The sequence below is a fragment of the Salvelinus fontinalis genome, unplaced genomic scaffold, assembly GCF_029448725.1.
Source record: "Salvelinus fontinalis isolate EN_2023a unplaced genomic scaffold, ASM2944872v1 scaffold_0583, whole genome shotgun sequence".
NCBI classification, from domain to species: Eukaryota; Metazoa; Chordata; class Actinopteri; order Salmoniformes; family Salmonidae; genus Salvelinus; species Salvelinus fontinalis.
Genome location: NW_026600792.1, coordinates 89,958 through 113,928, shown reverse-complemented (window position 1 = coordinate 113,928; position 23,971 = coordinate 89,958). Strand labels below are relative to the sequence as shown.

Below are 23,971 nucleotides of genomic sequence, written 5' to 3'. Positions count from 1 at the left end.
CAGACAGGAGGCTGGTGAGATACTCTGAAGGGCAGTCTGATACAGACAGGAGGCTGGTGGGATACTCTGATGGCAGACAGGAGGCTGGTGAGATACTCTGAAGGGCAGACTGATACAGACAGGAGGCTGGTGAGATAATCTGATGGCAGACAGGAGGCTGGTGAGATACTCTGAAGGGCAGACTGATACAGACAGGAGGCTGGTGGGATACTCTGAAGGGCAGACTGATACAGACAGGAGGCTGGTGAGATACTCTGATGGCAGACTGATACAGACAGGAGGCTGGTGAGATACTCTGATGGCAGACTGATACAGACAGGAGGCTGGTGAGATAATCTGATGGCAGACAGGAGGCTGGTGAGATACTCTGAAGGGCAGACTGATACATAGAGGAGGCTGGTGAGATAATCTGATGGCAGACTGATACAGACAGGAGGCTGGTGAGATACTCTGATGGCAGACAGGAGGCTGGTGAGATTGATTGCAGCTAGCTGCTGATCTGTAGCCTGAACTCTAAACAGAGGAGCTGTGAAAATGATTCAATATTCTCCCTCCGCAATGCCGATTACCAACACACAGGTCTACTGTTTCCATAGTAACCTTTCCTTCCTCTCTCTTTCTTCTTTATTGAGTTAAGTTCTTTCAGAATAACACAGGGGGGGCAGGAAGATGGATAGACATGTCAGAATGTGGATATTAGTACCTTTCTGTTGGACTTTAAGCGATGCACATTTGCACAGTACATTTTATGCTGTGAGATGAAGTTCTTCTGTACATTCCTAATAGTGGTCAAATGGTTTGCCTGCGAAAGCCCTCCTACACTCCAGACCCTGGTTCGATCCCACTGTCTCACAACCGGGCGGCACACAATTGGCCCAGCGTCGTCTGTGTTAGGGAGGGGTAGGCCGTCATTGTAAAATACAAATTTGTTATTGACTTACTTGCCTAGTTAAATAAAAGGATTAAAAAATATATATTAAAAAACTCCTAAGAGACGTTTGGCTTTGAAACAACCACACAGACAACAACCACACAGACAACAACCACACAGACAACAACCACACAGACAACAGATTCATGCTCAGTCTAACAAATCCAAGACTCCTGCTAAAACAGTAGACATCACAGAAAACCTTTCAACTAGACTACATGTAGAGGACATAAAGACACTATTAACTAGACTACATGTAGAGAACATAAAGACACTATTAACTAGACTACATGTAGAGGACACTATTAACTAGACTACATGTAGAGGACACTATTAACTAGACTACATGAAGACACTATTAACTAGACTACATGAAGACACTATTAACTAGACTACATGTAGAGGACATAAAGACACTATCAACTAGACTACATGTAGAGGACATAAAGACACTATTAACTAGACTACATGTAGAGGACATAAAGACACTATTAACTAGACTACATGTAGAGGACATAAAGACACTATTAACTAGACTACATGTAGAGGACATAAAGACACTATCAACTAGACTACATGTAGAGGACATAAAGACACTATTAACTAGACTACATGTAGAGGACATAAAGACACTATTAACTAGACTACATGTAGAGGACATGAAGACACTATTAACTAGACTACATGTAGAGGACATAAAGACACTATTAACTAGACTACATGTAGAGGACATAAAGACACTATTAACTAGGCTACATGTAGAGGACACTATCAACTAGACTACATGTAGAGGACATGAAGACACTATTAACTAGACTACATGTAGAGGACATAAAGACACTATTAACTAGACTACATGTAGAGGACATAAAGACACTATTAACTAGGCTACATGTAGAGGACACTATCAACTAGACTACATGTAGAGGACATGAAGACACTATTAACTAGACTACATGTAGAGGACATAAAGACACTATTAACTAGACTACATGTAGAGGACACTATTAACTAGGCTACATGTAGAGGACATAAAGACACTATTAACTAGGCTACATGTAGAGGACATAAAGACACTATTAACTAGACTACATGTAGAGGACACTATTAACTAGACTACATGAAGACACTATTAACTAGACTACATGTAGAGGACATAAAGACACTATTAACTAGACTACATGTAGAGGACATAAAGACACTATTAACTAGACTACATGTAGAGGACATAAAGACACTATTAACTAGACTACATGTAGAGGACACTATTAACTAGACTACATGAAGACACTATTAACTAGACTACATGTAGAGGACATAAAGACACTATTAACTAGACTACATGTAGAGGACATAAAGACACTATTAACTAGACTACATGTAGAGGACATAAAGACACTATTAACTAGGCTACATGTAGAGGACACTATTAACTAGGCTACATGTAGAGGACATGAAGGAAAACACTTGCTTGTGATATCCTGTCAAGATGTAAACTAGAGCATCACACATATCAGGGTTTTTCTACCAAGTTTGCACAACCTAAAATAGCAGCGAGCGCTCGGCAGGCTGGCAGGCAGGCTGGCAAATGAAACAGGCAGCAGCCTGCCCAGCTTGGTTCAGTTCAGCCTGTATCTGAGCTAGATAAGCCCGTTATAAATCAACCCAGGCTCCCTGCTGACGGTTCGGGGACAACATGGGAAGGAGCGTAGCGGTGCATGTGGAACATTTGCATTTGATACAGGCAGCATTGTTTAGTCAAATCTATTCAGGTAACTCAACAAAACCAACCCGAAAGAACAGTCTTCACACCAACACAATGACCCAACTTGAACATGATGGAATTAAAGGAAGGAGGCCATGTGCCTCTACATTGGATTGCTGGTGAATCCATAACATGGACAGTAGTGGCAGCATTGAGAACCAACTGTGACATGTAGCCTTCTTCACAGAGATGACAACACACTCAAGAAGCATCCTTCCTATGTCACTCAGTACTCCTCCAACCTTCCCTCCTTCCTTGAGGAAAACATTTTGTTTTAATCTTCATTTCTTTATGAAGAAGCGAGTGATGTCTGAAGCCACCTTGGAGGCTGCCAGTCCTTTCTTCATCTGGCTTCTGTCTTTGGCTTGCTGAGCTGTCCTCTGTAACACAAACAGCATACTGTCATCAGTACTCTGTAACACAATCAGCATACTGTCATCAATACTCTGTCCTCTAAAACAAACAGCATACTGTCATCAATACTATGTCCTCTGTAACACAAACAGCATACTGTCATCAATACTATGTCCTCTGTAACACAAACAGCATACTGTCATCAATACTCTGTCCTCTAAATCAAACAGCATACTGTCATCAATACTCTGTCCTCTAAAACAAACAGCATACTGTCATCAATACTCTGTCCTCTGTAACACAAACAGCATACTGTCATCAATACTATGTCCTCTGTAACAAACAGCATACTGTCATCAATACTATGTCCTCTAAAACAAACAGCATACTGTCATCAATACTATGTCCTCTGTAACAAACAGAAATACTGTCATCAATACTTTGTCCTCTGTAACACAAACAGAAATACTGTCATCAATACTCTGTCCTCTAACACAAACAGAAATACTGTCATCAATACTATGTCCTTTAAAACAAACAGCATACTGTCATCAATACTCTGTCCTCTAAAACAAACAGCATACTGTCATCAATACTCTGTCCTCTAAAACAAACAGCATACTGTCATCAATACTCTGTCCTCTAAAACAAACAGCATACTGTCATCAATACTCTGTCCTCTAAAACAAACAGCATACTGTCATCAATACTCTGTCCTCTAAAACAAACAGCATACTGTCATCAATACTCTGTCCTCTGTAAAACAAACAGCATACTGTCATCAATACTCTGTCCTCTGTAACACAAACAGAAATACTGTCATCAATACTATGTCCTCTAAAACAAACAGCATACTGTCATCAATACTATGTCCTCTAAAACAAACAGCATACTGTCATCAATACTCTGTAACACAAACAGCATACTGTCATCAATACTCTGTCCTCTGTAACACAAACAGAAATACTGTCATCAATACTATGTCCTCTAAAACAAACAGCATACTGTCATCAATACTCTGTCCTCTAAAACAAACAGCATACTGTCATCAATACTCTGTCCTCTAAAACAAACAGCATACTGTCATCAATACTCTGTCCTCTAAAACAAACAGCATACTGTCATCAATACTCTGTCCTCTAAAACAAACAGCACACTGTCATCAATACTCTGTCCTCTAAAACAAACAGCATACTGTCATCAATACTCTGTCCTCTAAAACAAACAGCATACTGTCATCAATACTCTGTCCTCTGTAAAACAAACAGCATACTGTCATCAATACTCAATACTGTATCATACTATAACATGGTATTATAACATGGTATTGTATTATAACACAGTATTATACTATAACATGGTATTAAACAATAACATGGTATTATACAATAACATGGTATTATACTAAAGCATGGTATTATACTAAAGCATGGTATTATACTAAAGCATGGTATTATAACATTATATTTATAACATGGTGGTGTATTAAATTATAACATGGTATAATATTATAATATGGTATTATAATATGATATATATATTATAATATGGTATTATATTATAACATGGTATTATACTATAACATGGTGGTGTATTAAATTATAACATGGTATAATGTTATAACATGTTAATATATTATAATGTTATAACATGTTAAAATGTTATAACATGGTATTATACTAAAACATGTATATTATACTATAACATGGTATTATACTATAACATGGTATTATATTACAACATGGTATTATACTACAACATGGTATTATACAATAACATGGTATTACACTATAACATGGTATTATATTACAACATGGTATTACACTACAACATGGTATTACACTATAACATGGTATTATACTATAACATGGTATTATACTACAACATGGTATTATATTACAACATGGTATTATACTACAACATGGTATTATACTACAACATGGTATTATACTACAACATGGTATTACACTATAACATGGTATTATACTATAACATGGTATTACACTATAACATGGTATTATATTACATGGTATTACACTACAACATGGTATTACACTAAAACATGGTATTATACTACAACATGGTATTACACTACAACATGGTATTACACTATAACATGGTATTATATTACAACATGGTATTATATTACAACATGGTATTATACTACAACATGGTATTATACTACAACATGGTATTACACTATAACATGGTATTATACTATAACATGGTATTACACTATAACATGGTATTATACTATAACATGGTATTACACTATAACATGGTATTACACTATAACATGGTATTACACTATAACATGGTATTACACTATAACATGGTATTATACTATAACATGGTATTATATTACAACATGGTATTATATTACAACATGGTATTATACTACAACATGGTATTATACTATAACATGGTATTATCTAATAACATGGTGGTGAATTATATTATAAGATGGTATTATCCTATAACATGGTATTATACTATAACACGGTATTATACTATGACACGGTATTATACTATGACACGGTATTATACTATGACACGGTATTATACTATGACACGGTATTATACTATGACACGGTATTATACTATGACACGGTATTATACTATGACACGGTATTATACTATGACACGGTATTATACTATGACACGGTATTATACTATGACACGGTATTATACTATGACATGGTATTATACTATGACATGGTATTATACTATAACATGGTATTATACTATGACATGGTATTATACTATAACATGGTGGTGTATTGTACTATAACATGGTATTATCTAATAACATGGTGGTGAATTATATTATAATATGGTATTATACTATGACATGGTATTATACCATGGTGGTGTATTATAACACGGTATTATACTATAACACGGTATTATGTTATAACATGGTATTATACTAAAACATGGTATTATACTATAACATGGTATTATAACATGGTGTTGTATTAAATTATAACATGTTAATATATTATAACATGGTATTATACTATAACATGGTATTATACTATAACATGGTATTATATTACAACATGGTATTATATTACAACATGGTATTATACTACAACATGGTATTATACTATAACATGGTATTATACTAAAACATGGTATTATCTAATAACATGGTATTACACTATAACATGGTATTATATTATAACATGGTATTATACTATAACACGGTATTATACTATGACATGGTATTATATTATAACATGGTATTATATTATAACATGGTATTATACTATAACACGGTATTATACTATGACATGGTATTATCTTATAACATGGTATTATATTATAACATGGTATTATCTAATAACATGGTATTATACTATAACATGGTATTATATTATAACATGGTATTATACTATAACACGGTATTATACTATGACATGGTATTATATTATAACATGGTATTATATTATAACATGGTATTATACTATAACATGGTATTACACTATAACATGGTATTATACTATAACATGGTATTATATTATAACATGGTATTATACTATAACACGGTATTATACTATGACATGGTATTATATTATAACATGGTATTATCTTATAACATGGTATTATACTATAACACGGTATTATACTATGACATGGTATTATACTATGACATGGTATTATACTATAACATGGTATTATACTATAACACGGTATTATACTATAACACGGTATTATACTATAACACGGTATTATACTATAACACGGTATTATACTATAACACGGTATTATACTATAACACGGTATTATACTATGACATGGTATTATACTATAACACGGTATTATACTATAACATGGTATTATACTATAACACGGTATTATACTATAACACGGTATTATACTATAACATGGTATTATATTATAACATGATATTATACTATAACACGGTATTATACTATGACATGGTATTATACTATGACATGGTATTATACTATAACATGGTATTATACTATAACACGGTATTATACTATAACACGGTATTATACTATAACACGGTATTATACTATAACACGGTATTATACTATAACACGGTATGATACTATGACACGGTATTATACTATAACACGGTATTATACTATAACATGGTATTATACTATAACACGGTATTATACTATAACACGGTATTATACTATAACACGGTATTATACTATAACACGGTATTATACTATAACACGGTATTATACTATAACACGGTATTATACTATGACATGGTATTATCTAATAACATGGTGGTGTATTATACTATGACATGGTGGTGTATTATAACATGGTATTATACTATAACATGGTATTATATTATAGCATGGTATTATGCTATAACATGGTATTATATTATAGCATGGTATTATGCTATAACATGGTATTATATTATAGCATGGTATTATACTATAACATGGTATTACATTATAACATGGTGGTGTATTATACTATAACATGGTATTATATTATAACATGGTGGTGTATTATACTATAACATGGTATTATAACATGGTATTACACTATAACATGGTATTATAACATGGTATTACACTATAACATGGTATTATATTACAACATGGTATTATATCATAACATGGTATTATACTTTAACATGGTATTATAACATGGTATTATACTATACCATGGTGGTGTATTATAACATGATATTATAACATGGTATTATACTATAACATGGTATTATACTATAACATGGTATTATAACATGGTATTATACTATAACATGGTATTATAAAATGGTATTATACTATAACATGTTATTATAAAATGGTATTATACTATAACATGGTATTATATTATGACATGGTGGTGTATTATACTATGACATGGTATTATAAAATTGTATTATACTATAACATGGTATTATACAATAACATGGTATTATATTATGACATGGTGGTGTATTATACTATAACATGGTATTATACTATAACATGGTATTATACTATAACATGGTATTATACTATAACATGGTATTATACTATAACATGGTGGTGTATTATACTATAAAATGGTATTATACTATAAAATGGTATTATACTATAACATGGTAATATACTATAACATGGTAATATACTATAACATGGTATTATACTATAACATGGTATTATACTATAACATGGTATTATACTATAACATGGTATTATACTATAACATGGTATTATACTATAACATGGTATTATACTATAACATGGTATTATACTATGACATGGTGGTGTATTAAACTATAACATGGTATTATACTATAACATGGTGGTGTATTATATCCTAACATGGTATTATACTATAAAATGGTATTTTACTATAACATGGTATTATACTATAACATGGTATTATACTACACTGCTCAAAAAAATAAAGGGAACACTTAAACAACACAATGTAACTCCAAGTCAATCACACTTCTGTGAAATCAAACTGTCCACTTAGGAAGCAACACTGATTGACAATAAATTTCACATGCTGTTGTGCAAATGGAATAGACAAAAGGTGGAAATTATAGGCAATTAGCAAGACACCCCCAAAAAAGAAGTGATTCTGCAGGTGGTGACCACAGACCACTTCTCAGTTCCTGCACATTTGTGGCCTGCTGGAGTTCATTTTGCAGGGCTCTGGCAGTGCACCTCCTTGCACAAAGGCGGAGGTAGCGGTCCTGCTGCTGGGTTGTTGCCCTCCTACGGCCTCCTCCACGTCTCCTGATGTACTGGCCTGTCTCCTGGTAGCGCCTCCTTGCTCTGGACACTACGCTGACAGACACAGCAAACCTTTTTGCCACAGCTCGCATTGATGTGCCATCCCGGATGAACTGCACTACCTGAGCCACTTGTGTGGGTTGTAGACTCCGTCTCATGCTACCACTAGAGTGAGAGCACCGCCAGCATTCAAAAGTGACCAAAACATCAGCCAGGAAGCATAGGAACTGAGACGTGGTCTGTGGTCACCACCTGCAGAACCACCCCCTTTATTGGGGGGTGTCTTGCTAATTGCCTATAATTTCCACCTTTTGTCTATTCCATTTGCACAACAGCATGTGAAATTTATTGTCAATCAGTGTTGCTTCCTAAGTGGACAGTTTGATTTCACAGAAGTGTGATTGACTTGGAGTTACATTGTGTTGTTTAAGTGTTCCCTTTATTTTTTTGAGCAGTGTACAACATGGTGGTGTATTATATCCTAACATGGTATTATACTATAACATGGTATTATAACATGATATTATAGTATAACATGGTATTATAAAATGGTATTATACTATAACATGGTATTACATTATGACATGGTGGTGTATTATACTATAACATGGTATTATACTATAACATGGTATTATACTATAACATGGTATTATACTATAACATGGCATTATACTATAACATGGTGGTGTATTATACTATAACATGGTATTATAACATGGTATTATACTATAACATGGTATTATACTATAACATGGTATTATACTATAACATGGTATTATACTATAACATGGTATTATACTATAACATGGTATTATACTATAACATGGTATTATACTATAACACGGTATTATACTATAACATGGTATTATACTATAACATGGTATTATATTATAACATGGTATTATACTATAACATGGTGGTGTATTATATCCTAACATGGTGGTGTATTATATCCTAACATGGTATTATACTATAACATGGTATTATACTATAACATGGTGGTGTATTATATCCTAACATGGTATTATACTATAACATGGTATTATACTATAACATGGTATTATACTATAACATGGTATTATACTATAACATGGTATTATACTATAACATGGTGGTGTATTATATCCTAACATGGTATTATACTATAACAGGGTATTATACTATAACAGGGTATTATACTATAACAGGGTATTATATTATAACATGGTGGTGATTTGAGAGGGCATATGGCTAGGGTGTAATGAAGCACCATGTGGGACTGAGTGTTTATGTGGACACAGAGGAGCGGGGACAGACTGTGCGGGTTGTCCAGGGAACACTGTGTGTCTGTGTGTGATGGTGTGTGTGTGTGTCTGTGTGTACTGGACTCTTACGGTTCTGTATGTGATGGTGTGTGTGTGTCTGTGTGTGATGGTGTGTGTGTGTGTCTGTGTGTGATGGTGTGTGTGAGTCTGTGTGTGATGGTGTGTGTGTGAGTCTGTGTGTGTGTGATGGTGTGTGTGTGTGTCTGTGTGTGTGTGTGTGTGATGGTGTGTGTGTGATGGTGTGTGTGTGTGTCTGTGTGTGATGGTGTGTGTGTGTGTCTGTGTGTGATGGTGTGTGTGTGTGTCTGTGTGTGATGGTGTGTGTGTGTGTCTGTGTGTGATGGTGTCTGTGTGTGATGGTGTGTGTGTGTGTCTGTGTGTGATGGTGTCTGTGTGTCTGTGTGTGATGGTGTGTGTGTGTGTCTGTGTGTGATGGTGTGTGTGTGTCTGTGTGTGTGTACTGGACTCTTACGGTTCTGTGACAGACGGTGCAGAGTGTCTGTAGGTTGTCCAGGGAACACTGTCCTCCCCCACTGTAGACGGGTCGGATGTGGTCCACCTGCCAGAACTGACCCTCCACGGGGGCACGGATCATCTCATTCAGCTGGACACAACAGACAATTTTAAAAAATACATTTCTCAGTAAAGAGGTAGTATAATGATTATATCATTTACAGTTTTAGTAGCTCAAACGGGTAAACAAACAATTTCATGTAAGAAATATTTGTAAAATCCCTTGTGAGTTTTGTCCATGTGTTTTTCATAATAGGATCTTGTCAGCCATCCCATGTCAGCATCACATTTCCTCAGGCTGGCTGTTTGTCTGTGTTCATCTGTCTCTCTTCAGACAGTGAGAATGACAAGGCTCTAATGTAAGAGAACGAGCTGGGGACTCTGGGAACAGGTAGGAAATCAAACACCTGTAATCTTAGTTCTATGGCCTGGAGCTGGGGAACACTAGAACCAAAATGGAGGCATTTCAATTTGAAGCCAAGCCTTTTCCTTTCTCCATTTTATGTGGAAAGAGCCAGAGAAGGGGAACCCTGGGGACGATTCAGCCCAGAAATCAATCTCCATTCCTGGGTAGAAGTGGTAGCTAGAGTAGCGCTCTCGCAACATTAGCCACAAGAGAACCAGAGGGGGGGTCACATACCCACAGAGGAGAAGAAAAGCAAAGCTGTACTCAGGAGCTCCGTTCCACCATGACTACCGACCCACCTCCACCCCCCTCCTCGCTCCATACAGAACATTCCCCCACAGGTGTACTAATGCCTTAGAAAGCCTCTACTAAAGCTAGTCCTCAGACCTCCTATACTGAGCACCAATACAATGTATTCATCAGCAGTTGTTGTCGGTGGTTTCTGTGCCCTACAGACGTCCTATTAGAGTTAGGACAAATCCATCCATTGATCTGTGAGCGAGAAGGCAGAAGGTCTTTACAGTAGAAATGGCAGAGACAAATCAAACAGGCTCTTGGCTGAGGTGAGGTTGAGCTGTGGGAGAAATCCATGGAGGATCTAACAGTACTGGCCAATCGATTTACTGTGAGCCGAGAGAGAGGAAGTCACACACGCATACAGGTTGAGAGAGGAACTTGTGTGTCCACAGTACAGTACACCCCCTCCACACACCCCCCCCCCCCCACCCACACATCTAATGGTTTATCTTCCCCCAGCACAAAGCATCAGATTCCAGGGAAGATGAGTGTCAGTCAGTAGTAGAGAGGACTGAGTCCCTCTCATTTCACTCTCTTCTCTGTGTTCTCCTCTTCTCTCTCCCCCTCCTCTCCCAGTGTATAATATAATGTCTACTAAAGCCTTTAGTGGTCTCCCCAGATCCAGGGGATTAGGTGGAACAGGTGAAACCCGTCTGTTCCCGACGCTACACACTCTGCTTTATATCATACGTGGCTTCAACTGTCTAAATGGGTCCTATCCATTTCAGCTGAGTGTTTTCTGTACAACTTCAGTAATGTGATATGCTAATTTGAGAAGCGAGAGATGATACTGCTCTTTGATAAATCCAGTTGAAAATCAACCCACATCAATAGTATGACTTTTACTCTCCTGTTCTCTCTGTCTGTAGATTTGTGGACCTTTAAAAAGCTCCTGTCTGTAAAGACTGTATCCTGGCTAAGAGAGCTCAGGTAGTGTAGGTCAGACCCCATACAGAGTAATGGAATGGTCCTAGGTCCCCCCCATACAGAGTAATGGAATGGTCCTAGGTCCCCCCCATACAGAGTAATGGAATGGTCCTAGGTCCCCCCCATACAGAGTAATGGAATGGTCCTAGGTCTCCCCCATACAGAGTAATGGAATGGTCCTAGGTCCCCCCCATACAGAGTAATGGAATGGTCCTAGGTCTCCCCCATACAGAGTAATGGAATGGTCCTAGGTCCCCCCCATACAGAGTAATGGAATGGTCCTAGGTCCCCCCCATACAGAGTAATGGAATGGTCCTAGGTCTCCCCCATACAGAGTAATGGAATGGTCCTAGGTCCCCCCCATACAGAGTAATGGAATGGTCCTAGGTCTCCCCCATACAGAGTAATGGAATGGTCCTAGGTCCCCCCCATACAGAGTAATGGAATGGTCCTAGGTCCCCCCCATACAGAGTAATGGAATGGTCCTAGGTCCCCCCATACAGAGTAATAGAATGGTCCTAGGTCCCCCCATACAGAGTAATGGAATGGTCCTAGGTCCCCCCATACAGAGTAATGGAATGGTCCTAGGTATCACAGACCTGGGGGGCTAAAGACATCCAAACCAACCAACCTGTTTGAGTGACAGCTGGGCCAGCCAGGTGTTCTCTAGCATCTCCTTCCTGTGTGTGGGCGGGGCGTCGCGGACCTTCAGGTACAGCTGGTGGGCTTGCAGGCCGCAGCTCTGACACACCCCCTGCTCCGTCTGCAGTACCCGGGCGCGCATGTAGGCCTGGCTGGAGCGTAGCTGAAACTCCTCCTGACAACTGTGATAGGATAGATGAAGTAGAATGCAACAGAATAACTTGATGTTTTCTTTGTAGAGCTTTAATAAAGGGACACAGTAGGCCTACGAGGCAACACTAATAATAGCAGGATATACAACACCACTGATGGATGAACTTGGCTTTACTGTTGATGATGCTGTTACTTACGTCTGGCTACAGAAGCAGTTGTCCCAGGCTCCTCCGGTGGACCCACAGGCCTTGTGGCAGGACAGACACAAGGCTCGACCCTCACTGTCCAGCACCTGCAGGTACCCAGCTTCAGCCTCTGACGGGCCCTCAGGAGCACCAACAGGAGGCTCTGGGTGCACCTCAGATGGTCTGGGGGGAGAGATGGAAAGAGACAGAGATAGAGAGACAGAGAGAGAGAGAGAGAGAGAGAGAGACACACAGAGTATGGTGGCTTTGAATTAGTTGGGTAACATAAGCAATTAAGATGTCATATCTGCATAATATTCTTATGTGATATACTTTTTATTCCCCAACTAATTCTGATTCATCCACCACAAGAGACACAGAGAGGGAGGCATGTCATCTGCCAAACAAGTTCATAAACACTATTAATCCACTGGGCACAGACGTCAATTCAACTTCTATTCCACGTTGGTTCAAAGTAATTTCATTGACATGACGATTCCGTCTGCCTTGCGGTCGGAGGCCGAGCAATTGCCGTACCAGGCAGTGAAGCAACCAGTCAGGATGCTCTCGATGTTGCAGCTGTAGAACCTTTTGAGGATCTGAGGACCCATGCCAAATCTTTTTAGTTTCCTGAGGGGGATTAGGATTTGTCGTGCCCACTTTACAACTGTCTTGGTGTGTTTGGACCATTCTAGTTTGTTGGTGATGTGGACACCAAGGAACCTGAAGCTCTCAACCTTCTCCACTACAGCCCTGTCGTTGTGAATGGGGGTGTGCTCGGTCCTCCTTTTCCTGTAGTCCACAATCATCTCCTTCGTCTTGGTTACGTTGGGGGATAGGTTAATCTGGCACCACCCGGCCAGGTCCCTGCCCTCCTCCCTATAGGCTGTCTCGTCGTTGATCAGGCCTACCACTGTTGTGTCGACTGCAAACTTAATGATGGTGTTGGAGTCGTGCCTGGCCATGCAGTCGTGGGTGAACAGGGAGTACAGGAGGGGACTAAGCACGCACCCCTGAGGGGCTCCAGTGTTGAGGATCAGCGTGGCAGATGTATTGCTACCTACCCTCACCACCTGGGGGCGACCCGTCAGGAAGTCCAGGATCCAGTTGCAGAGGGAGGTGTTTAGTCCCAGGATCCTTTGCTTAGTGATGAGCTTTGAGGGTACTATGGTGTTGAACGCTGAGCTGTAGTCAATGAATAGAATTCTCACGAAGGTGTTCTTTTTGTCCAGGTGGGAAAGGGCAGTGTGGAGTGCAATAGAGATTGCATCATCTGTGGATCTGTTTGGGCGATATGCAAATTGGAGTGGGTCTAGCGTTTCTGGGAGAAAGGTGTTGATGTGAGCCATTACCAGCTTTTCAAAGCACTTCATGGCTATGGATGTGAGTGCTACGGGTCTGTAGTCATTTAGGTAGGTTGCCTTCGTGTTCTTGGGAACAGGGACTATGGTGGTTTGCTTGAAACATGTTGGTATTACAGACTCAATCAGGGACATGTTGAAAATGTCAGTGAAGACACCTGCCAGTTGGCCAGCACATGCCCGGAGCACACGTCCTGGTAATCCATCTGGCCCTGCAGCCTTGTGAATAATGACCTGTTTAAAGGTCTTACTCACGTCGGCTACGGAGAGCGTGATCACACAGTCGTCCGGAACAGCTGATGCTCTCATGCATGCCTCAGTGTTGCTTGCCTCAAAGCTAGCATAGAAGTGACTGTGCTTCCCTTTGTAGTCTAATAGTTTGCAAGCCCTGCCACATCTGACGAGCGTCGTCGGAGCCGGTGTAGTATGATTCAATCTTAGACCTGTATTGACGGTTCATCGGAGGGCATAGCAGGATTTCTTATAAGCATCCGGGTTAGAGTCCCGCACCTTGAAAGCGGCAGCTCTACCCTTTAGCTCAGTGCGAATGTTTCCTGTAATCCATGGCTTCTGGTTGGGGTATGTACCCTGTGGGGACGACGTCCTCGATGCACTTATTGATAAAGCCAGTGACTGATGTGGTGTACTCCTCAATGCCATAGGAAGAATCCTGGAACATGTGATAGCAAAACAGTCCTGTAGTTTAGCATCTGCTTCACCTGACCACTTTTTTATAGACCAAGTCACTGGTGCTTCCTGCTTTAATTTTTGCTTGTAAGCAGGAATCAGAAGGATAGAATTGTGGTCGGATTTACCAAATGGAGGGCGAGGGAGAGCTTTGTACGCGTCTCTGTGTGTGGAGTACAGGTGATCTAGAATTTCTTTCCCTCTGGTTGCACATTTAATATGCTGGTAGAAATTAGGTAGAACTGATTTAAGTTTCTCTGCATTGAAGTCTCTGGCCACTAGGAGCGCCGCCTCTGGGTGAGCGGTTTCCTGTTTGCTTATTTCCTTATACAGCTGACTGAGTGCGGTCTTAGTGCCAGCATCCGTCTGTGGTGGTAAATAAACAGCCACGAAAAGTATAGCTGAAAACTCTCTAGGCAAATAGTGTGGTCTGCATTTTATCACAAGATTCTCTACTTCAGGCGAGCAAAATCGAGAGACTTCCTTAGATTTCGTGCACTAGCTGTTGTTTACAAATATGCACAGACCCCCCCCCTCGTCTTACCGGAGTGTGCTGTTCTATCTTGCCGGTGCAGCGTATATCCTGCTAGCTGAATATCCATGTTGTCATTCAGCCACGATTCCGTGAAACATAAGATATTACAGAGTATGATGTCCCGTTGGCAGGATATTCGTGATCGTACCTCGTCTAATTTATTGTCCAATGATGGCACGTTGGTGAGCAATATTGATGGTAACGGCAGCTTTCCCAGTCGCCTTCTGCGGATCCTTACGAGGCACCCCGCTCTGTTTCCTCTGTACCTGCGTCTCTTCCTCTTGCAAATAACAGGGATGTTGGCCTTGTCGGGTGTTTGGAGAATGTCCTGTGCGTCCTGCTTGTTGAAGAAAGAATCTTTGTCTAGTCCGAGGTGAGTGATCGCTGTCCTGATATCCAGAAGCTCTTTTTTGCTGTAAGATACAGTGGCAGAAACATTATGTACAAAATAAGTTACAAATAACGCAAAACCCCCCCACATAGTAGCACAATTGGTTGGGCGCCCGTAAAACTGCTGCCATTTCCTCCGGCGCCATTTTATGCTACAGCTACTCTCTGTTTATCATATGTGCAGTCACTTTAACCGTATCTACCTGTACATACTACCTCAATCAGCCCGACTAACCGGTGCCTGTATATTAGCCTCGCTACTGTTATTTTTCCACTGTTGTTTTTATTTATTTACTTACCTATTGTTCACCTAATACCTTTTTTGCCCTATTGGTTAGAGCCTGTAAGTAAGCATTTCACTGTAAGGTCTACTACACCTGTTGTATTCAGCATTTCACTGTAAGGTCTACTACACCTGTTGTATTCCGCGTTTCACTGTAAGGTCTACTAACCTGTTGTATTCGGCATTTTACTGTGAGGTCTACTACACCTGTTGTATTCGGCGTTTCACTGTAAGGTCTACTAACCTGTTGTATTCGGCATTTTACTGTGAGGTCTACTACACCTGTTGTATTCGGCGTTTTACTGTGAGGTCTACTACACCTGTTGTATTCAGCGTTTTACTGTGAGGTCTACTACACCTGTTGTATTCAGCGTTTCACTGTAAGGTCTACTACACCTGTTGTATTCAGCATTTCACTGTAAGGTCTACTACACCTGTTGTATTCCGCGTTTCACTGTAAGGTCTACTACACCTGTTGTATTCGGCGTTTCACTGTAAGGTCTACTACACCTGTTGTATTCAGCATTTCACTGTAAGGTCTACTACACCTGTTGTATTCGGAGCACGTGACAAATAAACGTTGATTTGATTTGAAACACCATTGATTCAACCAGTGTGTGGAAGCTACTGTATTACTATACAGGTACAAGGCATTCATTCAATAGGAACGTCTAAGCATGCTTTAGGGGGCTGGGACATATGGTTGTTGTCTGTGTGAGTCTTCCTCCTGGCTGGAGAAGCAGAGGGAGAGGAAGGTGAGCCTGGACCACTGCCACAGTGTGGATGTGTTCTTACAGCCTTCCACCAGGGTACTGCCTGTCCACACGTTAGGGAACAGATGGGACACGGCTCTCTGGAGCGCCCCCGATGATCCTCAACCAATCAGCAAGACTCGCTGGGTGAGAGAGAAAGAGCCAGTCCCTGTGGTGGTTGCCATAGCGATGTGCTCCATCTATCCAACAAGCCTTCAGTCAATTGCCTCTAAAACAGTGGATTATAGCCTGGTCCCCCTGTGGTAAACACTCACTGGTCCCACAGCCTTTAAAACAGTGGATTATAGCCTGGTCCCCCTGTGGTAATCACTCACTGGTCCCACAGCCTTTAAAACAGTGGATTATAGCCTGGTCCCCCTGTGGTAAACACTCACTGGTCCCACAGCCTTTAAAACAGTGAATTGTAGCCTGGTCTCTCTGTGGTAAACACTCACTGGTCCCACAGCCTCTAAAACAGTGGATTATAGCCTGGTCCCTCTGTGGTAAACACTCACTGGTCCCACAGCCTCTAAAACAGTGGATTATAGCCTGGTCCCTCTGTGGTAAACACTTACATTTAGTTCCTTGGGTATAGAACAACAATTGTACAGACAGGACATACCGTGGTCTTTCAATGTAATATCATTTCAATGTGGAGGAGAAAGTTTGACACTGTGAACTAGTGTTGCTATGACTCTCTAGGAGACTGTACACCTACTTCTCTGGGACGGAGGCAGAGGTGTTGGGTCGTGACATAGAGGTAGTTCTCCTCTTGGTGAAGAAGATCTCCTTGTTGACCATGCGAACAGTTCCTCCATCACACTGGGCCTTACTGAGAGAGGCCTGGGACACATCTTCTTTGGTTAGATACCTGGATGGAGGGAGGAAGAGTATGGTTAGGTACCAGAATGGAGGGATGGGGGAGGAGAGTGGGAGTTTGGTTAGGATGGAGGGAGGGAGGAGGAAGTTACCTGGGGGGAGGGAGGATGAGAAGGAGGAGAGGAAGAGTAAGGTCAGATAGCTGGATGAGGAGAGGAAGGAGACACATCAAAGAGGAGGAATCTTGAAGAAAGGAGGAGGAGGAAGAAGAGAGGAAGGGGCAGATTTGCATGAAAGAGAGAAGGGGTGAGGGGCCTGTTGGGCTTCAAACAGCCCAGTGTAGAGAGGCTGGATGAAAGGACATGAAAGCCAGGTCTAACTGACAGTAGTACTGAGGTGTTGGGCGGAGGGGTGTGTCTAAAAGGCTAAACTGATCCTATATCAGCAGCACTCCTACTCTGAGTCTCTTTGTGAAGACGGCCCTGATCCTTCAGGACAACCCAGCACAGCACTACAGCAGAGTCTAACTAACGTCAGGATAATCACCTACCCATCCATCTCCTTACTACACAATAATCACCTTCCCATCCATCTCCTTACTACACAATAATCACCTTCCCATCCATCTCCTTACTACACGATAATCACCTTCCCATCCATCTCCTTACTACAGGATAATCACCTTCCCATCCATCTCCTTACTACATGATAATCACCTTCCCATCCATCTCCTTACTACCCGATAATCACCTTCCCATCCATTTCCTTACTACACGATAATCACCTTCCCATCCATCTCCTTACTACACGATAATCACCTTCCCATCCATCTCCTTACTACAGGATAATCACCTTCCCATCCATCTCCTTACTACATGATAATCACCTTCCCATCCATCTCCTTACTACCCGATAATCACCTTCCCATCCATCTCCTTACTACACGATAATCACCTTCCCATCCATCTCCTTACTACACGATAATCACCTTCCCATCCATCTCCTTACTACACAATAATCACCTTCCCATCCATCTCCTTACTACACGATAATCACCTTCCCATCCAGCTCCTTGCTCCTGTATTAGCTCAGTTACAGTGTGAATCTCTAGCTCTGTAGGAACCAGGGTTCCCAGTTGGACTTTGTTTCTACCATACTTTCTCAGCATGAAGTCTTTAACCAACATATCATCTCTGGAAATCAGCTTGATGTGCAGTCAATGGGGCAAACCTTGATTAGCGAATAAATCCCACATCCTGTCAAACGCTTTCCTCCTACGTCCACTATGATTGGCTCTTGAGACACCCACCCCCACATGAACCAGGATGAATCTGTGATTATCTGATGCCGTCTGGGCACCAACACAGCAGGATGGAGACATAGGACAGGTTCAATCCCTCCCCCCACCTACCTCTTGGTGCTGCTGTGTTTGCGCTGGGTGCTGGTCAGTTGGTCCAGGGCCAGGACTGGGCTGCAGAACAGGAGACCACTGCGGCGGATCAGTCTCTGCTTCATGGCTGTCAGAGTGCTCCACTGCTGGACAAACCTCAGTACCTGACCCACACAGAGAGAGTCACAACACCACTTTAAACCTCAGTACCTGACCCACACAGAGAGTCACAACACCACTTTAAACCTCAGTACCTGACCCACACAGAGAGAGTCACAACACCACTTTAAACCTCAGTATCTGACCCACACAGATAGTCACATCAACATCACTTTAAACCTCAGTACCTGACCCACACAGATAGTCACATCAACACCACTTTAAACCTCAGTATCTGACCCACACAGATAGTCACATCAACATCACTTTAAACCTCAGTACCTGACCCACACAGTTAGTCACATCAACACCACTTTAAACCTCAGTATCTGACCCACACAGATAGTCACATCAACATCACTTTAAACCTCAGTACCTGACCCACACAGTTAGTCACATAAACACCACTTTAAACCTCAGTACCTGACCCACACAGATAGTCACATCAACACCACTTTAAACCTCAGTACCTGACCCACACAGATAGTCACATAAACACCACTGTAAACCTCAGTACCTGACCCACACAGATAGTCACATCAACATCACTTTAAACCTCAGTACCTGACCTACACAGATAGTCACATCAACACCACTTTAAACCTCAGTACCTGACCCACACAGTTAGTCACATCAACACCACTTTAAACCTCAGTATCTGACCCACACAGATAGTCACATCAACACCACTTTAAACCTCAGTACCTGACCCACACAGTTAGTCACATAAACACCACTTTAAACCTCAGTACCTGACCCACACAGATAGTCACATAAACACCACTGTAAACCTCAGTACCTGACCCACACAGATAGTCACATCAACATCACTTTAAACCTCAGTACCTGACCTACACAGATAGTCACATCAACACCACTTTAAACCTCAGTACCTGACCCACACAGATAGTCACATCAACACCACTTTAACCCTCAGTACCTGACCCACACAGAGAGAGTCACATCAACACCACTTTAAGCCTCAGTACCTGACCCACACAGAGAGAGTCACAACACCACTTTAAACCTCACTGCGCCTTTAAATGACTGCGCCTTTAAATGTGACAGCTTCCCTCCTGTGTCTAGACTACAGTGTTGTGTACCTCTAGGTGACAGCTTCCCTCCTAGACAACCACAGTGTTGTGTACCTCTAGGTGACAGCTTCCCTCCTATGACTAGACTACAGTGTTGTGTACCTCTAGGTGACAGCTTCCCTCCTGTGACTAGACTACAGTGTTGTGTACCTCTAGGTGACAGCTTCCCTCCTGTGACTAGACCACAGTGTTGTCTACCTCTAGGTGACAGCTTCCCTCCTGTGACTAGACTACAGTGTTGTGTACCTCTAGGTGACAGCTTCCCTCCTAGACAACCACAGTGTTGTGTACCTCTAGGTGACAGCTTCTCTCCTGTGACTAGACTACAGTGTTGTGTACCTCTAGGTGACAGCTTCCCTCCTATGACTAGACTACAGTGTTGTCTACCTCTAGGTGACAGCTTCCCTCCTGTGACTAGACTACAGTGTTGTGTACCTCTAGGTGACAGCTTCCCTCCTGTGACTAGACCACAGTGTTGTGTACCTCTAGGTGACAGCTTCCCTCCTGTGACTAGACTACAGTGTTGTGTACCTCTAGGTGACAGCTTCCCTCCTGTGACTAGACTACAGTGTTATCTACCTCTAGGTGACAGCTTCTCTCCTGTGACTAGACTACAGTGCTGTGTACCTCTAGGTGACAGCTTCCCTCCTAGACAACCACAGTGTTGTGTACCTCTAGGTGACAGCTTCCCTCCTATGACTAGACTACAGTGTTGTGTACCTCTAGGTGACAGCTTCCCTCCTATGACTAGACTACAGTGTTGTGTACCTCTAGGTGACAGCTTCCCTCCTGTGACTAGACTACAGTGTTGTGTACCTCTAGGTGACAGCTTCCCTCCTGTGACTAGACTACAGTGTTGTGTACCTCTAGGTGACAGCTTCCTTCCTGTGACTAAACTACAGTGTTGTGTACCTCTAGGTGACAGCTTCCCTCCTAGACAACCACAGTGTTGTGTACCTCTAGGTGACAGCTTCCCTCCTAGACAACCACAGTGTTGTGTACCTCTAGGTGACAGCTTCCCTCCTAGACAACCACAGTGTTGTGTACCTCTAGGTGACAGCGTCCCTCCTGTGACTAGACTACAGTGTTGTCTACCTCTAGGTGACAGCTTTCCTCCTATGACTAGACTACAGTGTTGTGTACCTCTAGGTGACAGCTTCCCTCCTGTGACTAGACTACAGTGTTATCTACCTCTAGGTGACAGCTTCCCTCCTGTGACTACAGTGTTGTCTACTTGCAGGTCAAACAAACCGACCTGAGTCCTGTTCTCTCTGCGTCTGAAGGCTTCAGGCAGGTCCTCCCAGCTGTCCAGTTTAATGTCCAGAGGAATGAAATTCCAGTGCAGTGGACTGTCCTCCTGATGAAGGGAGACACACAGAGAATAGATAACACAGCTGAAAACACATTCACACACTTCAACTGGGCATTGCAACCAATTTAAAAAAAGACATTTGTCAGCCAATTCCTCATACGTAATACTTTACATTTCACCCAGACTGACCAATCTGATCACATGTTTATTTAGCAGTTGATTAAATCCATTTCTGAATAATGTGAGTGGCCTAGGATTAATCAAATCGGACATGATTTAAAAGGGTAAACCACATCTGATTTATGCCGTAAGGGTATTGTTATGTTGAAGAAGGTAGATAGATGCTTATCCTTTGATGGTACATAAGAGGTCTGTCACAGAAAATATTACATTTCCATTTGTCACTCATATCAAAAACATATTGGACTACAGGTAATAAGGGGAAATGAAGGAGTAGGAGAGAGGAGGAAGAGGAGGAGGGAGGAGGAAGAGGAGAGAGGTGAAGGAAGAGGAGGGAGGTGAAGGAAGAGGAGAAGGGATGAGGAGTAGGCGAGAGGGGACGAGGAGGCGAGAGGGGACGAGAGGGGACGAGGAGGCGAGAGGGGACGAGGAGGCGAGAGGGGACGAGGAGTGTTGAGTACAGAGTAGAAGCAGCGTCATGTACCTGGGAGTAAAGGTAGATACGCTCAGTGTTCTTGCTGGCGCAGAACTTCATGTTGGGGTACAGGGGGAGACTGGCCGTAGTGTCATCAGCAGGACTAGATACACTGTCTGTCTGGGCTGCAGGGAGGGAGAGAGGAGAAAGGTCATGACGGTCTAGGGGTGAGGCTCCCTAATGATGACAATGCCTGCAAGAAAAGGTCAATTGGTGGAAATTAGACTCCATAATACATCTAGGAGGGACCGCCACAGTAAACAGCAGCTTTAGTTAGAATAGACAGGATATCTATCTAGGTGGGAGACAGCAGCTTTAGTTAGAATAGACAGGATATCTATCTAGATGGAGACAGCAGCTTTAGACAGGATATCTATCTAGGTGGAGACAGCAGCTTTAGTTAGAATAGACAGGATATCTATCTAGGTGGAGACAGCAGCTTTAGTTAGAATAGACAGGATATCTATCTAGGTGGGAGACAGCAGCTTTAGTTAGAACAGACAGGATATCTATCTAGGTGGCGACAGCAGCTTTAGTTAGAATAGACAGGATATCTATCTAGGTGGAGACAGCAGCTTTAGTTAGAATAGACAGGATATCTATCTAGGTGGGAGACAGCAGCTTTAGTTAGAACAGACAGGATATCTATCTAGGTGGCGACAGCAGCTTTAGTTAGAATAGACAGGATATCTATCTAGGTGGAGACAGCAGCTTTAGTTAGAACAGACAGGATATCTATCTAGGTGGGAGACAGCAGCTTTAGTTAGAACAGACAGGATATCTATCTAGGTGGAGACAGCAGCTTTAGAATAGACAGGATATCTATCTAGGTGGCGACAGCAGCTTTAGTTAGAATAGACAGGATATCTATCTAGGTGGAGACAGCAGCTTTAGCAGCTTTAGTTAGAACAGACAGGATATCTATCTAAAATATATATCTAATATCTAATATATATCTAATATCTATCTATCTATCTAAAATCTATCTAAAATCTACATCCGGTTTGGAGCGAGCGGTCGCATTTGCATTCGCTCTGCAGGTAGTATAACTTTTCATTACATTTCATTACATTTCATTATAGTACAACGGTTTAATTTGTCCAACCTTAGCAATTTCTTCTTAGCTAGCTACATAGCCGTCTGTGTATCAAAGATAATTGCGTAATTATCGTATTTCGTCGTCTATCGTAGTCCACACTGCTATCTGCCCAGCAGCTAGCCAGCTAGCAAACGTCCACCGTCTACCCAATAGTAGTATAACTTTTCATTACATTTCATTACAGTACAACGGTTTGATTTGTTTGATCTTAGCTAGCTACATAGCC

At 41.4% G+C, this 23,971-nt stretch overlaps 1 protein-coding gene across 4 annotated transcripts in view; it reads right to left on the bottom strand.

Annotated features, from left to right (window-relative positions):
- Nucleotides 1-258: 258 nt before the first annotated feature.
- LOC129846540 (DNA annealing helicase and endonuclease ZRANB3-like) overlaps nucleotides 259-23,971 on the bottom strand; it is an 81,632-nt gene continuing 57,919 nt past the window's right edge. For 3 of the 4 annotated variants that reach the window (XM_055914473.1, XM_055914474.1, XM_055914472.1), the window contains exons 16-23: nucleotides 22,656-22,771; nucleotides 21,935-22,036; nucleotides 19,448-19,590; nucleotides 17,936-18,088; nucleotides 13,222-13,392; nucleotides 12,861-13,053; nucleotides 10,559-10,690; nucleotides 259-3,076 (exon numbers count right to left, since the gene is read on the bottom strand). In XM_055914473.1, the coding sequence (XP_055770448.1) occupies nucleotides 2,978-3,076; nucleotides 10,559-10,690; nucleotides 12,861-13,053; nucleotides 13,222-13,392; nucleotides 17,936-18,088; nucleotides 19,448-19,590; nucleotides 21,935-22,036; nucleotides 22,656-22,771 (1,109 nt within the window). In that variant the 3' untranslated portion in view covers nucleotides 259-2,977. Of the gene's footprint in view, nucleotides 3,077-10,558; nucleotides 10,691-12,860; nucleotides 13,054-13,221; nucleotides 13,393-15,761; nucleotides 16,206-17,935; nucleotides 18,089-19,447; nucleotides 19,591-21,934; nucleotides 22,037-22,655; nucleotides 22,772-23,971 lie in introns of those variants that run through there. The other variant, XM_055914475.1, reaches the window with a different exon arrangement.